Here is a 15,761-nt window from a genome sequence, read left to right as displayed (position 1 = left end):
CATTGCAACAAAAACAATAAAATAGCTAGGAATAAATCTACCTAAGGAGACAAAAGACCTATATGCAGAAAACTATAAGACACTGATGAAAGAAGTTAAAGATGATACAACAGGTGGAGAGATATACCATGTTCTTGGATTGGAAGAATCAACATTGTGAAAGTGACTATACTACCCAAAGCAATCTACACATTCAATGCAATCCCTATCAAACTGCAAATGGCATTTTTCACAGAACTAGAACAAAAAAATTCACAATTTGTATGGAAACACAAAAGACCCTGAATAGCCAAAGCAATTGGCTTTTTTTTTTTTTTTAGCAATTGGCTTTGAGAAAGAAAACGTTGAGAAAGAAAAATGGAGCTGGAAGAATCAGGCTCCCTGACTTCAGACTATATTACAAAGCTACAGTAATCAAGACAGTATGGTACTGGCACAGAAACAGAAATATAGATCAATGGAACAGGACAGAAAGCTCAGATAAACACACGCACATATGGTCACCTTATCTTTCAGAAAGGAGGCAAGAATATACAATGGAGAAAAGACAGCCTCTTAAATAAGTGGTGATGGAAAAACTGGACAGGTACATGTAAAAGAATGAAATTAGAACACTCCCTAACACCATACACAAAAATAAACTCAAAATGGATTAAAGACCTAAATGTAAGGCCAGACACCATCAAACTCTTAGAGGAAAACATTGGCAGAACACTCTATAACATAAATCACAGCAAGATCCTTTATGACCCACATCCTAGAGAAATGGAAATAAAAACAAAAATAAACAAATGGGACCTAATGAAACCTAAAAGCTTTTGCACAGCAAAGGAAACCATTAACAAGACGAAACGACAACCCTCAGAATGGGAGAAAATATTTGCAAATGAAGCAACTGACAAAGGATTAATCTCCAAAATTTACAAGCAGCTCATGCAGCTCAATATCAAAAAAACAAACAACCCAATCCAAAAATGGGCAGAAGACCTAAATAGAAAATTTTCCAAAGAAGATAGAGATATAAAGGATTTTGTAGGGCAAGGAATCAGAGAAGGTTTTCTGAAGAAAAACAGGAAGGAGAACCACTTCACAGTCATAGACCACTTGGATTAGAAGGGACTTGGATATCAAGATGCTTTCATTCTGCAGATCAGAAGATATAGAAACACATTTTTAGGTAGTGAGGAATGGGTCTGGAGCCTAAGCTTCTAAGTCTAGTTTCCTTTCAAAAGTTAGGATCCTGTCAGGCAGAGACATATATGGCAAGCAAAACCAAAGACAGATGAAGGAAGCAAAACAGCACAGACATTTTAAAATACAGTATACCCAGGAAATAGAGATTATTAATTTAGAAGGAAGAAACACGTGTATATATAGTGGGGGAAGGGAAAGGGAAAATGTAAGTATGTGGCACAGCCCTTTGCTGTGGCCCAGTCAAGTGAGGGAAGCTTTATGGAGAGGTCGGTGGGACTCTGAAGAATGGAAGGAATGTGTGTAAGCAGGAAGGAAGGGGAGGAAGAAGCAGTACACAGAGCGTTGAAGAAGCTCCAGACTGTCAGGAACTCATGGTGGAGAGTCTGTATCAGGTGTACACTGACATAAAAAAAGAGCCACATTATGGAAAGCCTAAAAAGGTCAGGCCGAGAAACAGAATGCTGAATGATAACATTTTTATTATTGTTAACAGGGAAATATTCAAGACTCTTGGCAACGAATGATACGATGAAAGAAAATGAGTCCAAATGAATAGTTCTTAAATTTAAGATGTATTTTAAATTCTTCTTTGTTCCCCAAATATATCACTGTCATAAAGCTTTCTGATGACTCCAGGCCAGCTAAAAATAAAGGCTGTGCATGTACCTATTACATTAGCGTATTAAGCTAAGAGAATTAAATTTGCTATAATTTGCTAAGAAAATATTTTCTTCTTTAGCCCAAAATAGGATGAAGTTTTACAGTTACCACATATTAATTAAAACTGAAGAATTTCTTCTTTTGCTAAACCTTGGAAAATGATATACAATTATTATATAAATTGATGAAGTATTAGCAATCCAGATGGTAGAAGAAATAAAATGTACAATCAACTGCATAAAGTTCCAGAAACACTTTATTTAAAAATGGAGTTGTAAATGCATAACAAAATAACATAAGTAATAAAGGTAACAAAAATAAATAAGGAGAATAATGTATTCATACAAAATAAAAATAACATAGTAAAAGGCCAAATGTTTGTAATTGAACAAAACTGTGTAAACACTTAAATGATAATGTAAGTAGAATAGATGCTAATATTTTCCTAAACAACTCCTTACCTTCTACTTCCATGTTGATATAATCAGTACTCAAACATTAAACAAAGAGGAAACAATGGTGATTACTTTGTCGTACTTTTTCTTCAAATGGATTGACCCTGTTTTAATGTTTCACTTATTTCTTCAAAGCAATTGTATCTTTCCATTCATGCTCTTTAAAATCATTTTTTCAGTCTTCCTTTATTAGACAGAATTGGGAATTTAGGTTTACAAGGACAACAGTCCATTTACCCTTTTTTTTTTTTAATTTAAAGAAAAATATGAGATCCATCTTACAACAGACTTTTGTTTTTACATCTCTACAAAACAGTTTTTTTGCATCTTTAACTGGCCCAACAGTACAGGATTTTTAAAACTCCTGTAAAGTTTTGAAGTGAACAGAGCTACTTTCTTAAAACAAATGTAGCACAGGATTATTGCTGAAATATTAAAGAGTATTTCATAAAAGTTGCCAAAGTTGTAGTTTTAACCTTTATAGACTGATGGGGTCAAGGTCTACTAATAATATTTAACTGAATTAATAAGATACACCCAAATTATAGTGTTCTGGCAACATAAAGATAATTACTTTCTTTTTAAACTTATCCAAATGTGAACTTACTGGAAGGAGAAAAAACAAGTTTATAGAAGATACTTTTCATAAGCTTCCTGTTTAGCACAGGCCCAAAGCCTTGGTCGTTGTCGCCTTGCAGGGTCCTTATAAATGTACAAGACTGAGACAGGATTTACTACTGGGTCCTACAGGGAAACACACAGAAGCAACTTATCGCTTGGGAATGAAACTATCCACTAATCTTATGACTACTGGTTCTCCAAGTTTCCTAATGCCAAAAATTTTAACTTCATGATCATTTCAAGGGAAAAATTTTTTCAACCGTCACATATAAACTTGGTAACACAGGACCAATATACACGTTCTTAGTTTTAAAAATATACTCCACCTAAACTGTCTAGTTTAATCCTTCTAGTTATTTGCCCTAAAATGAGACAAAATCTTACTTTCATTAAAAAAAAATGGTAAAAAGTGCCAAATTCATCTTTTTTAAAGTGGAGTAAAACACTGTGGGGTTAAAACAAATACAGTTATCAATATCCTATATACAAAAAAAAAAAAAAGATGGTTAGTCCTTACTGACATATAGATATGTCCACCTACCACTCCCAGCAAATCTTAGTGCAAACGTAACAGTTCATCTCCATAAACCCCAAGAAAATTTACGCAGCAACAAAGTTATATAAATCACATATATGTTGGAAAATTTTAGAACACAAGAAGGACTGTTTTGAAAGGTCAGTTTGACTGTGGAGAGTAATATGTCATTGTATCCAATGGTAATGAATACTAATATAAATCCTATTATTTAAGAAGCAAATATAAGTGTTTAACAAATCTGTACAGATGAAGAGGAAGTCCATTTCAGGGAGCAGCTTGGCACAGGATACATGGGGGTCAGAAATGTTGGGTATTTAGTTTGCTTGTAGGTCACAGCATGGCTTAAAGAAAAAAAACAAAGATCTATGAAGGGAAAGGATGCAATTATCAAATTCAATTTGAAAATCATAAAACCACAAAATGTGAAACTGTCACAATCTGAGTTTTCCTCTATGTGCATCAAATGGTTATCTAAATGGTTTGAAAGGATTACTATGACTCCACATTATAGATAAAAAATAAATAAAATTAAGAAGACAGAGATAACAAGATTGTAGTTGACCAAGCTTTCTTATTTTGTATAAGTCAACACTATGTTGCTTCCAATACTCCTAGTCATTCCACAGGTAATTATTTCTAACAAGCAAGAGAAAGTCATTCATGTACTATAACATCTTCCTCTTCCCCATCAGGGTTGAACCTATTGAAATGTATACTGAAATCAGCCTCAGATTCGGCATTCTCAAATTCAGCTGAGACTGAAACAGCAGCAGGATGAAGAACCCTAGCTTCTGGTTGGCAAAGTGTCGGTGTCTGACCCGGGCTGCTGTGGTTATTCACAGGACTGGACTTCTGTTTTGATGGAGATGGCAAGATAGCACTGGGAAATCCCATGTTGTTCAGAGCTTCCAGAGTTCCATCTGGGTCAATCATAGCATTGATTGCTGAAAGAAAAAAAAAGAAATAGAGGGAAAAGATATAATTGTAGATACAGTTAAATCTGGATATGAATATTGCTTGTGACTTGGATAACATTTCAATTACTGATGCTTATATGAGCTTAAATTTGGCTAATCCTTTCAATTCTGTATTTTAAACCCCACTTTCAGGAATTCTGGGGCTGATCTATATTGTGGATTATAAAAACCTAAAAGCTTTCTATGGTCCCTTGAGTAGGCTACTTATGGGCATCTGAGCCTGCTGGAAGACTAGGATTTGGAGATACGGAATTCAGGAAAGATCTTTTTGATATATGCTTTAATCATTATAAGAGGATGATGAAAATATTGGTTATGATTTAAAGAAACACTCCTGGCCTTATTTATTACTCAGATAATTGGAGATTGGTTGCTAAAACGTGGTTCAGAGTAACCTTAAAGTTGAGGAGGCCGAAGTAATTATCAGCACACTCTGAATCCTACCACAGCATGTTGTCCTTCATCCTGGTGAGAGTGCTAGGGTATTAGCCATGTACAAGTATATGTACCACTGGGCCATAAAGTTCCCCTCATAGTCCAGATACTAATATCCCGTGGCAGCCCCAGCAGGCCAAATAGACCTTGCTACCTCATGGGAAGGGCCAGATAAAAACCAGCTTTCAATCCAAAAGATCCTTGCGTGGACAAGGGAAAATCTTGGACAGTGATTTTCAACTTGGCATTGGGTAGAGTGGGGAGTTGGGAGAAAGAAGCACCATAGAGACAAGAATTATTCAAGAGGTCCTTTTAAAAGCATACTCCCTCCTACCAGCTAATAATCACATAAACAAGCCACTTTGCCTCATGGGGGTTATACTATAACCCTTAGGTGTGCTAAGGCTGCAAAACGGTTAAGAATCACTTAGTTGGACCAACATATCATGCCTCTGATAATTCAATCGACAAAGACAGTAGAATTAGAAACTGACTCTGGAATCTGCTTGTTGTACCACTGGGGACTTCTAGGTCAAGACACACATAGGCATAAATGCATAATTAAAGATCTGACATACACCAAAAACAATGTCCCTGTTGAAGTTTAGGAGGCCAACAGTCTCTTTCTTTTTCTTCTCTACCTCCTCCTTCTGGTCCCTGTGTCCAATATGCACTCATTTCTTGTAGTTTATCCAAATTATTATTATTTATATTATAACATAAGTTCATTTGGGTTATACCATATATACAATTTAAGAATTATCAAATCAAGTAAACAATGCTAATTGTCAATAAGCATTTTCAGCTGCATATACATATTTTAATATCTTATATATTTTTCATATACTATATATAATACTATGAATTATAACTTCTAGCCTATGTGCCTAGAATTTAACTTTATTATATTTTTAATTATTTATACTGGTTTTAATACTTTTCTTTTATGAGTAATTTGAATATGTAGAATGTTATATCTTTATCCATACATAATTACACTTAATCAGTGTTCTAATACTTAATAATATTTTAGAAATACCACTTAGAATGTACTTGTCCCAAATTGTTAGCTCTTTACACTTAATCAGTAGTAAATTTACCTTGTAGCTGCTTTTCAACTCTTTTTAGCTCTTGTAAGATAGAAGAAATCTCCTGTAGCGAAAGCAATGACAAAAATTAGCTTACTTTAATTAAAACATTTTTATTTGATTTGATAAGCAATGAACCTCACACTAATCTTATTTGGAATCCTTAATTATTATTGACATGGCACCACATCTGTAGCAACAGGATATGAAATAATTCATGATATCCAGTAAACAAGATTCAAATTTTAAAATCTTTAATGTTGAAACAGATTTTTTTTTTCAATGAGATGACAGAAAATGAAAAGTTCAAGATAATAATAATAACAATAAGCAAACAATAACAATAAGCAAAGATTCTGAAAAACTTGTATTGATCACTCTTGCAACGACTTTGTAAAAGTGCTTAAGGATTTTCTTTGGAAAATGTATAAACTGCAACCTTGGTTTTAGGATGACTTCCTGAACAATAAAAATCTGTACAAATTCTTGAGGAGGAGACAAGCAATCTATTAAGTAAATAGAAATGACTGATGTCAACTTATATTTGAGTTTGGCTCCTATTTCAAAATTGCTTATTTATAACATATAATTATTACAAGAACAAGAGTATATAACAGTGAGAAACATAAAAGGTTCCTCCATACCCTCTGCAACTTTGAAGCAGTCAACATTTTAAATCCCTGTGAGAGACAATTGAAGGCATAAAATTCCCCAAATTTGTGCACTTATATCTTCTTTTATAAATGTAAATCAACAGTTTAAAAATAAGCATATCATTCCCTGAAAACAAAACCTTACTTTAAAAAAATGTTTTAATATTCAAGAAAAATGATCATACCATGCTTGAGGTTTTCACAATAGGGACTTCACTTTCAGCTCTTAACTTGCTTTCTATTTCATCCCAATTCCGATCTTTGTCTTTAAATAATATTCTATAAATAAAAAAAATAAGCATTTTACTTTTCATATTTTAAAAACTTATCACATTTTTCATGATAATACAAAAGCAATGTATCTTTTCAAAGCTACACAAGAATTAAAAAAAACACTAAGTGTTAACACGAACTGTGAATTAAATACTGAGCCAACATTACCAATAAAATCATTTTTGTGAGAGATTTGTACTAATAAAGTAACTGACTGGTTATGAATACACACATAAACCCTTTAGTACTTATCTCATTCTTTACTGAAAACCAAATATAAAACAAATGTAGATGAATCACCCCAAAACTTTATCTAATACTTGTAATTAACCATATAACCACCTTTTATAACAAAAACACAACTTCATTCATATAGAACATATGCAGTGTAAATATAAGATGAAAATAGGTTGAATTAGGTATAAACAAATGTGTCTGTTAAGACCTCTTTAAATAGGAAAAGGCTTCATATTGATTGAACAAAGCGTGTACATTATTTCAAAGGTTGAAAACTAGAGTACTTATGCTGCTTTTCTTTAAAAATCCTAATTCATGTTAGTATATTTGTACATAATAACCTATTAAGAGTTAAGACACCATCCTTTTGACAAAAACAATTGCTAATAAAGATCCTTATGTTCAAAATTAATTTCAAGTATCTTAACTTATAAAATAAAGGACCACAAAATTTTGACTTGTCTTTCAAATGTGGTATGCTTCTCTCTTCAATCTAGAAGACACGATTCGGCAGCTTTAGAGAGCTGTAAATACTAGGTACCTTTTTAGTTTCTATTTGAATTTCGTCATTGGGCTTGGAAATCTAGTTTAACTGCCTTATATAAAAACCAACACTGTACCGGAAAGTAAAGTATTACTATTAGAAGCTGATCAGTATTTAAGTAGTAAACTAAATTACATTTTTATTTGTATTTCTTCAAAGTTCAATGTGCTAGGTTCAACTTATTTAAAAACATGAAATTCATAAACATCTAATCAAGTCTGGAACATCAACAATTACAAATAACCATACTTAAAAAGGCAACAATGGTTCCAGAATCCTATATAAGAATATTCTTCTGATCTGTTAAAATTTCTATACCCAAAAGACTAAACATCCTTGCCAACTATCTAAGAGCTGTTATCCTAATGACTATGATATTAAGGCATAAGAAATTATTATGTGCTCTATAAAAGAGTCCTTACAGCTTATAGCATTAGGATTGGTGAAAGTAAGAAAACAATGACTATTTCATGGACCAACTTAGAATTACAATGGACTCATACAATACAAAAAGTCTGTGCTTAGCCACACTGAAAATTCAGTGAATTTTGCCAGAAGGTGGTTACTGAGTATAATGCTTGTGCTTTTTCAAATTGTTAAACCATACATATTTCACCTTTGCTGAAAATGTCTTTCTTAGAATTGTCACCTGAGGTTCCTAACTCACACACTCACACAAATGTCCCCAGAGTTCTAAGCCACTGAAGGGATAAAAAACTTAAAGACAATATGTCTTTATTGATAAGTTTACCCTTACCAATTTTCACATATAGCTATGAGTTTTAAAGAAGCTTAATTTCCTAGAGAGTCATAATTTAATAATCATTCATCAACAAATAGTAACAAATATTGTACATTCTAGTCACTGTAGGTTTAGACAAAGACCCCTGCTCTCACGGAACTTACATTCTAGCTCATTTATTTGAGCAGGCAGCTGTCTTTGCTACCTACATGTGATTTGTCTTAATTTCATTATTTTGCTTTACCATCTGTATTTTACTATTCACAACTTCTAATCCATCTAAGTCCAATCACCCCTTTTTATTATTAAAATTTATTTTATTATTTTAAAAATATTTTTATTATTAAAATCATGTTACAAAGAAGTAAAAGGTATAATAACAATATATTTTCACTGGATCTTTCTAAATTAAAAATGTGCACATTTTCAGGTTTATAACTGATTTAGAGAAATTACATTAGTTGCAGGCTCTTCATAAATAACACCATTTTCTAATTTCTGATTGGGCTTATAAATGAGTGCATTATTTTCATTTTAATCATACTCAGTGATTAAGTCATTAGTGCTCTAACATCATCTTAGGTGGGATATTGTGTATGTGTTCCTTTAATGACTACATCACTCCCAAGTTTGCTGATCCCATCTTCTGTCACAAGTAAGAGAGCTCTCCTTCACATGACAAACCATCCTATGATTTACTAATCAGGCATGTGCCCAGAGACAAATGAAGCTCTCCCTTCCCTGGCATAAAGCCCAACTGAAATTTGTAGGAAAAAAAAAAGGTCAGCTTAATCAATTAGTTATTACACATGAATTAACAAACCTTTAGGGCCCAATCATATGCCTACTATTTAATGCTAGGAGACATGCCTTGAGTTTGGCTCAAGTACTCAGTGTAGTTGAAGGTGATGTATAACTGTTATCATTTTGAATTTAATTCCACCAAAGGGATATCCTAAAACTAGAGCATTATGGGAGGGTTATTAACCAAAGGACTAAATTAATGAAATAAACATTGATTAACAGAATCTTATATGGGAATAAAGTCTCCAAATTCAATCACTGATTGAATGATTTTTTGACTGCACATTATTTGTCCAGCACTGTTTTGATGCCCTCACAGCTGAGTGCAGAAGGCAGCCAAGTAAGCAGGTAATTACAATTCACTGGGATAAGTGTAAGAAGGGAAATATAGGATGTGATACTGTGGGAACCCATAGGAAAGGCACTTGAGAAAATTCAGAGAAGGGTTCTTAGAGATATTGCCATGCAATTTAAGTCCTGAAGGATGGGAGAGGTGTTGGACACTCGAAAACTGGGTCCAGTTGAGAGGGTTAGGGGATGATGAGAGATGACAATGGACATACTTCATGGAGGGAATTGAGGAATAGAAAATTCAATACAACACAGTCCCTGTACACAAGATTCTGGCTAGCGATGGGGTCAGACACTGAAAAAATTATTGTGATTCAACATGAATAAATAGCAAAGGCATTAGAAAATCTAGTTTTTGACTATCTACGGCCTTTTTACATAAATTTTCTGAGTCTTACACGAGTACTCATTTTGTTCTCTTTACTGATGAGGAAGCTGTAACTAGACTAAAGTTTGAGGTCATAAAAGATGCCCTAAAATTCTGTTAATTTCAAATACTTACTATTATTTTGTGGAAGAGTAAATTTTTCTGATTATTAATAAAATTAATCTAAGTGATTACAGCTGTTAGCTCTCAATTACCAAGGGGCTGATTATTTGGGACATCTGTTCTCTTTTTGTGCCCTTCGTGCTGTCTAGCATATAGCTATAATATCTAAACAGGAAAGAACATGCTAGTGGCAGCAGTAAGGTTCAGTACCATTGACTTCACGAGTTCCCAGAAGCTGTGATAGCAGGCTTGCAGAAAGTGGAACAGATGGTAACAGAAGCAAGGATGTTTGAGTAATACAAAAATACCTGATCTTTCCAGCTGTCTTATCTATGGACTGTCTTATCTTCCTAGAAAACTGAAAGACGGATGACAGCAGCAGATTATCTCCCATGACCTGAAACATGAAAAGAAAAGAACAGACATTAAAATAGTACTGCTCTATTGGATAACCACCAAGAATACTAGTCACAACTCACTACATTTAGGGGCATTTAATATTTATGCTAATTTTAATAAAGATCAATGAAGAATCTAATTAGAGCAATGTGTAACTAAATTGAGAAAGAAAAGTAAATATTAACAAAGGAGTTCTTTTTTGTTAAATAACTTGTCAAGTTTCCCTATTATTTTCATCATATAACTTTCAAAAAATAATCCGTATTATCTAATCTTCAATTACTATCATGATCCTGTCTCCCATGCTTCCAATTCAAATGATCATAAATGGGAAAATATAAGTAATTTATTATCTTTCAGTGTCTGACCCCTTCGCTAGCCAGAATCTTGTGTATAGGGACTGTGTTGTATTGAATTTTCTATTCCTCAATTCCCTCCATGAAGTATGTCCATTGTCATCTCTCATCATCCCCTAACCCTCTCAACTGGACCCAGTTTTCGAGTGTCCAACACCTCTCCCATCCTTCAGGACTTAAATTGCATGGCAATATCTCTAAGAACCCTTCTCTGAATTTTCTCAAGTGCCTTTCCTATGGGTTCCCACAGTATCACATCCTATATTTCCCTTCTTACACTTATCCCAGTGAATTGTAATTACCTGCTTACTTGGCTGCCTTCTGCACTCAGCTGTGAGGGCATCAAAACAGTGCTGGACAAATAATGTGCAGTCAAAAAATCATTCAATCAGTGATTGAATTTGGAGACTTTATTCCCATATAAGATTCTGTTAATCAATGTTTATTTCATTAATTTAGTCCTTTGGTTAATAACCCTCCCATAATGCTCTAGTTTTAGGATATCCCTTTGGTGGAATTAAATTCAAAATGATAACAGTTATATATCACCTTCAACTACACTGAGTACTTGAGCCAAACTCAAGGCATGTCTCCTAGTATTAAATAGTAGGCAAATATTCACCAAATAATATGCACACAGAGATCAAGAAGATTATAATCCTTGTTCTCCACAGTGGGAAAGATAATTTTTAAAAATTTACTCAAAATAATAAGTTTTAATGATGGGGGTTGTTACCACCCCAGTTGAACTTTATGGGCAAAACCAAGGGTTAGCAAACTTCTGTAAAGGGCCAGAGAGTGAAGACTGGGGCCATATGGTCTCTGTCACAACTATGCACCTCATTATAGCAAAAGCAGCTACATTATAGCAAAAGCAGCTGTGTCATAATAAGACTTTATTTACAAAACCAGGTGGTAGGCTGAATTTGGCCAGCATCCTGTAGTTTGCCAAGAGCTAAACCATGAAAGGCACAGCTAGTGTGGAATGCTAGAAAAAGGACTGAACTTGGGACTAGATATGGGTTCTAAAATCAGTTCCTTACATTGTCAGAACTATATCTAGACTCTGTAAAAAAAAACCCAGAAAATAAGATATGGCCTTGGATGTTAAGGTGCTTTAAACACTGGTAGGGGAAATAACAACAACATACAGGAAATATTATTAAGTATTTTTATAAAAACAATGTAAATAAGTACTAATTGGGATTCACTGCTTTACGAATTCTAATGAAAGGGAGTTCAGTGAGCGGTGGCATTAATAAGGAAAGTATCATGGAAAACCAGAACTTGAGTATGATAAGTATTTGAATTTAGTGAGGGATAAAAGGTAACTTAGGGTGTGAAAAGCAACATAAAGACAATGAAAGGCTAAATAAGCATAGTGGTATTTTGTGAGCCTTGAGAAAAAAGGCCAAATAAGAGTAGAAGACATATGTTAATTAGGAAGGAGTGAGAAAGGGCAGGGTAGTCTATGGTAGATTATAACATAGAAAGGATATCTCTCTTTTCTATGTCATAGAGTTCAGTATCACAATGTATTAAATTTTTTTCTGATTATCAACTATGAGATAACTATCAATCTAAATGTTTCCATTCTCTTTAAAAATATAAATTTCTATAGTTTTATTACATTTAGAGGAATTTTTCTTCCTAGACCTCAGGACAAGTAAGTATGAATAAGATTAGAGAATGGGCCCTTTCTCTGAAAGCAAGAACAACTTATCAACTATCAGGACAAAGAAAGTGTGTTCTAAAACCATCTAGCATATTATAATTGCAGCTATGGAACTAGCTACAGTGCTTCTCCATCAGGTAGATTTTTTTCTACTCTGTACTACTGCAAACATATATATTCTTATACGCTTTTACCTCCAGTTCCGTATATCCAGTAATCCACAGATGTGGTCCTAGCAACAAGAGAGACACATGGAGCAAACCTAAACTCAACCTACAACTTTTAATTGCCCAGCTGAGCAGTACCACCAGTTAACTCACAGGTGTGTGATAAATAAATGCCTATTGCTTTATGCCACTGAGATTTTTGTGGTCTGTTATAAAGAAACAGCTAACTGCTATAATCTACCTCTAGGTTTTTTCCATTGCAGCTCCCTGTCTCCCTCCACCCAAGGTAAGCAATGTCCTGAATCCCATTTATCATTCCCTTGCTTTCCTTTTTATATAATTTGTTAGATCTATTTCTATCCTAAGTATATATTTTTATTTTATTAATTTGTGACAAAACACATTATATACAATCTTTTGAGAATTACTTTTTTTATTTTGTGTATGGTATGTGGGCCTCTCACTGCCGCGGCCCCTCCCGCCGCGGAGCACAGGCCCCGGACGCACAGGCCCAGCCGCTCTGCGGCATGCGGGACCCTCCCGGACCGGGTCACGAACCCGTGCCCCCCGCATCAGCAGGCGGACTCCCAACCACTGCGCCACCAGGGAAGCCCTACTTTTTTCATTAAACGTTCTATTGCTAAAATTCATCCACATTGTGGCATGTTGCTGTAGTTCATTTGTTTTGATTACTCCATAAATTGTTCAATTTGTGTACATACCAGTTAATACATTCAATTTTCTTCAGATATAAACACTTAGATTGTTTCCAAGTTTTGTTACTGTCACACCGCTATTATAAATATCCTTTTGCATGACTTTTGCTCTCAATGGGAAAGGGTATGCACTAGCAGCAAAACTACTAGACAATGGACTATGTTTATGCTCAACTTTAGGAAATAATGTCAAGCTGTTTGCCAAAGTGACTGGACCAATTTAACCTCACTAGCAACAATAAGAAATCTTACGTATCCACATCTTCTCCAACATTTAATATTTTAAGACTTTTTTTATTTGTTGCCAATTGAATGAGTATAAAATAATCTCACTGTAGTCTTGAAAAGTATTTCTCTGAACACTCATGAAGTTGAACATCTCTTCATAGGCCCTGGGTATTTTCAGTGAAATGCTGTGCATGTTATTTGCAGATTTTTCTACTGGGCTGTTTTTGCCTTTTTAAATTGATTGTAGGAGTTCTGATATATTCTGTATACTAATCCCTTGTTGCCTATATGTTTCACATAGTCCTTTAACATACTCAAATTTATCAATCTTTTATTAAAGTCAAAACTTTTTGTGCCTTTTAAGAAATCATTCCCTACTGCAATGTTGAAAGATATTTACCTATATTTTACTAAAAAATTTTAAAGTTCTGCTTTTGCCTTTTAGGAACTAAATTCATTTGGAGTTAATTATTTGTATTTGATGTGATGTCAGGATGAAATTCCATTCTACCCATAAGGACAAACACTTTTTTTCCCAGCCCTATATATTGAATAGTTCTCATCTTTTTCCCACCAATGGGGCATGCCTCCTTTGCCATTTGTTAAAGTTTATGGTTTACTCACTTCATCCCTGCTCCAGGTTCTCCGCCTTGTAATAGTTAAGTGATCAGGAGGCTCTGTTGGTTGAGGTCTTGGATCACTAGACCGACAGTTGTTTCCTTCTGGTGTTTTAGAATGAACTAATGGAGGGATCTTCCGGAAGTTGAGGCTTTCATCAAAAACACGATCAACTAACTAATAGGACAAAAGCAAATCCTTATGAGCACAGAGTAATTTGGAAAAATATAGATATTGGCATTATAGTTTTTATAATTAGACAGAAGTCATTCCATTCTCAGGTAGTAACAGAAGCATGAAATCTTCAATAAACCAATTACTTTCTTTTTATAAGCACTTCAAAGGTGTCTGTTTTATAAAATAAATGTTCATCTACATCGATTTTCAAAATCCAAAATATGTAACTATGTTAAATTTGAGTCTTCCATGGATAAGGTTTCCCCTAAATGGAAAACGCAGATGGTAAATAGAAAAAACTGAGCCATGTAGATGGACAAGGAGTTCATTTTACTCACATTGCCTTGCCCGTGTAAAATAATCTTTCTTTTTCTTTTAGTTTCCTATCTTGCTTTTTTCCTTCTTTTCTCCCCAAATCCAGGTGCCAAATTTCTTCACAGATAAATAAATTGCAAATTATAATTAAGTTTCCAAAAAAAAAGGTTTTTTTTAATTCACAAAGTAAGTATTTTTTTGGTCTTAGATAAACTTTTAGCAATGTTACAGAAATGACATATTCCAGTACAAATGATATACTGCCATCTACAGTGCAAATTATACACATACGGTACAAAGTAGCTCAGGTTTACTGAAGAAGGAATAAACTCTAGTACAATAATAAGAAATAAAGCCAAAAGGAAAAAATGGAAGTCTACTCAATGAAATGTTTGAAAAATTTTACTGGGTCTGAGTGAAGGTACAATCATGTTAGGTAAAATTTAGTTAGACAGCTGTGAAAATAATATCTTCATCATTTAAAGTGTACCAGAAGAATTGTGTACGTCTTGCCACCAAGAGGATTCTTTTGTTTTTCACAAATAAGAATGATTTTTATATACATTTACAATTGATCACTGTGGTAACAAAACTCTACACAGGTTGATGAAACATCATTTACCAAATTAGACAACACATAAAGGGGAAAAAAAACAACCAAAAAATGACCATTAAAGAATAAGATTATAAAGGTGACAAAAAGCAACTGAAGAAAATTTTAGTAGTACAGTTTACCAGAATTAAATTTGTCAAAGAGGCTAGCCATTTTGGCTACTACTGAGAACATTATTTTATAAAATTAAGGGAGTGGAATGAATCATCAATATTAGGGGCTGGCAAATTTTTTCTGTAAAAGGTCAGATAATAAATATTTTAGGCTTTGCAGCCATACAGCTTCTGTCCGACTACTCAATTCTGACGTTGTAGCATAAAACAGCCAGATGATAATTAAACAAATTAGTGTGGCTTTGTCCTAATAAAACTATAATTTTTCAAAATGCCAATCTTTTGTTTGTATCTCTGCACCAAATCAAGAGAGCCAACATGG

At 33.9% G+C, this 15,761-nt stretch overlaps 1 protein-coding gene across 12 annotated transcripts in view; it reads right to left on the bottom strand.

Annotated features, from left to right (window-relative positions):
* Positions 1-2,092: 2,092 nt before the first annotated feature.
* The window catches only part of CEP170 (centrosomal protein 170), a 146,420-nt gene continuing 132,751 nt past the window's right edge, over positions 2,093-15,761 (bottom strand). For 11 of the 12 annotated variants that reach the window (XM_089918833.1, XM_089918753.1, XM_089919075.1 and 8 more), the window contains 5 exons: positions 14,228-14,398; positions 10,371-10,459; positions 6,807-6,900; positions 5,981-6,032; positions 2,093-4,412 (listed from right to left, as the gene is read on the bottom strand). In XM_089918833.1, coding sequence (XP_089774959.1) covers positions 4,123-4,412; positions 5,981-6,032; positions 6,807-6,900; positions 10,371-10,459; positions 14,228-14,398 — 696 coding nt within the window. In that variant the 3' untranslated portion in view covers positions 2,093-4,122. The remainder of the gene's footprint in view (positions 4,413-5,980; positions 6,033-6,806; positions 6,901-10,370; positions 10,460-14,227; positions 14,399-15,761) is intronic. The other variant, XM_089919100.1, reaches the window with a different exon arrangement.

The sequence above is a fragment of the Delphinapterus leucas genome, chromosome 1, assembly GCF_059928025.1.
Source record: "Delphinapterus leucas isolate spDelLeu-1000000601 "Yukka" chromosome 1, BTC_Dleu_Yukka2, whole genome shotgun sequence".
Taxonomy (NCBI): domain Eukaryota; kingdom Metazoa; phylum Chordata; class Mammalia; order Artiodactyla; family Monodontidae; genus Delphinapterus; species Delphinapterus leucas.
This window is presented reverse-complemented; position numbering and strand designations above follow the sequence as displayed.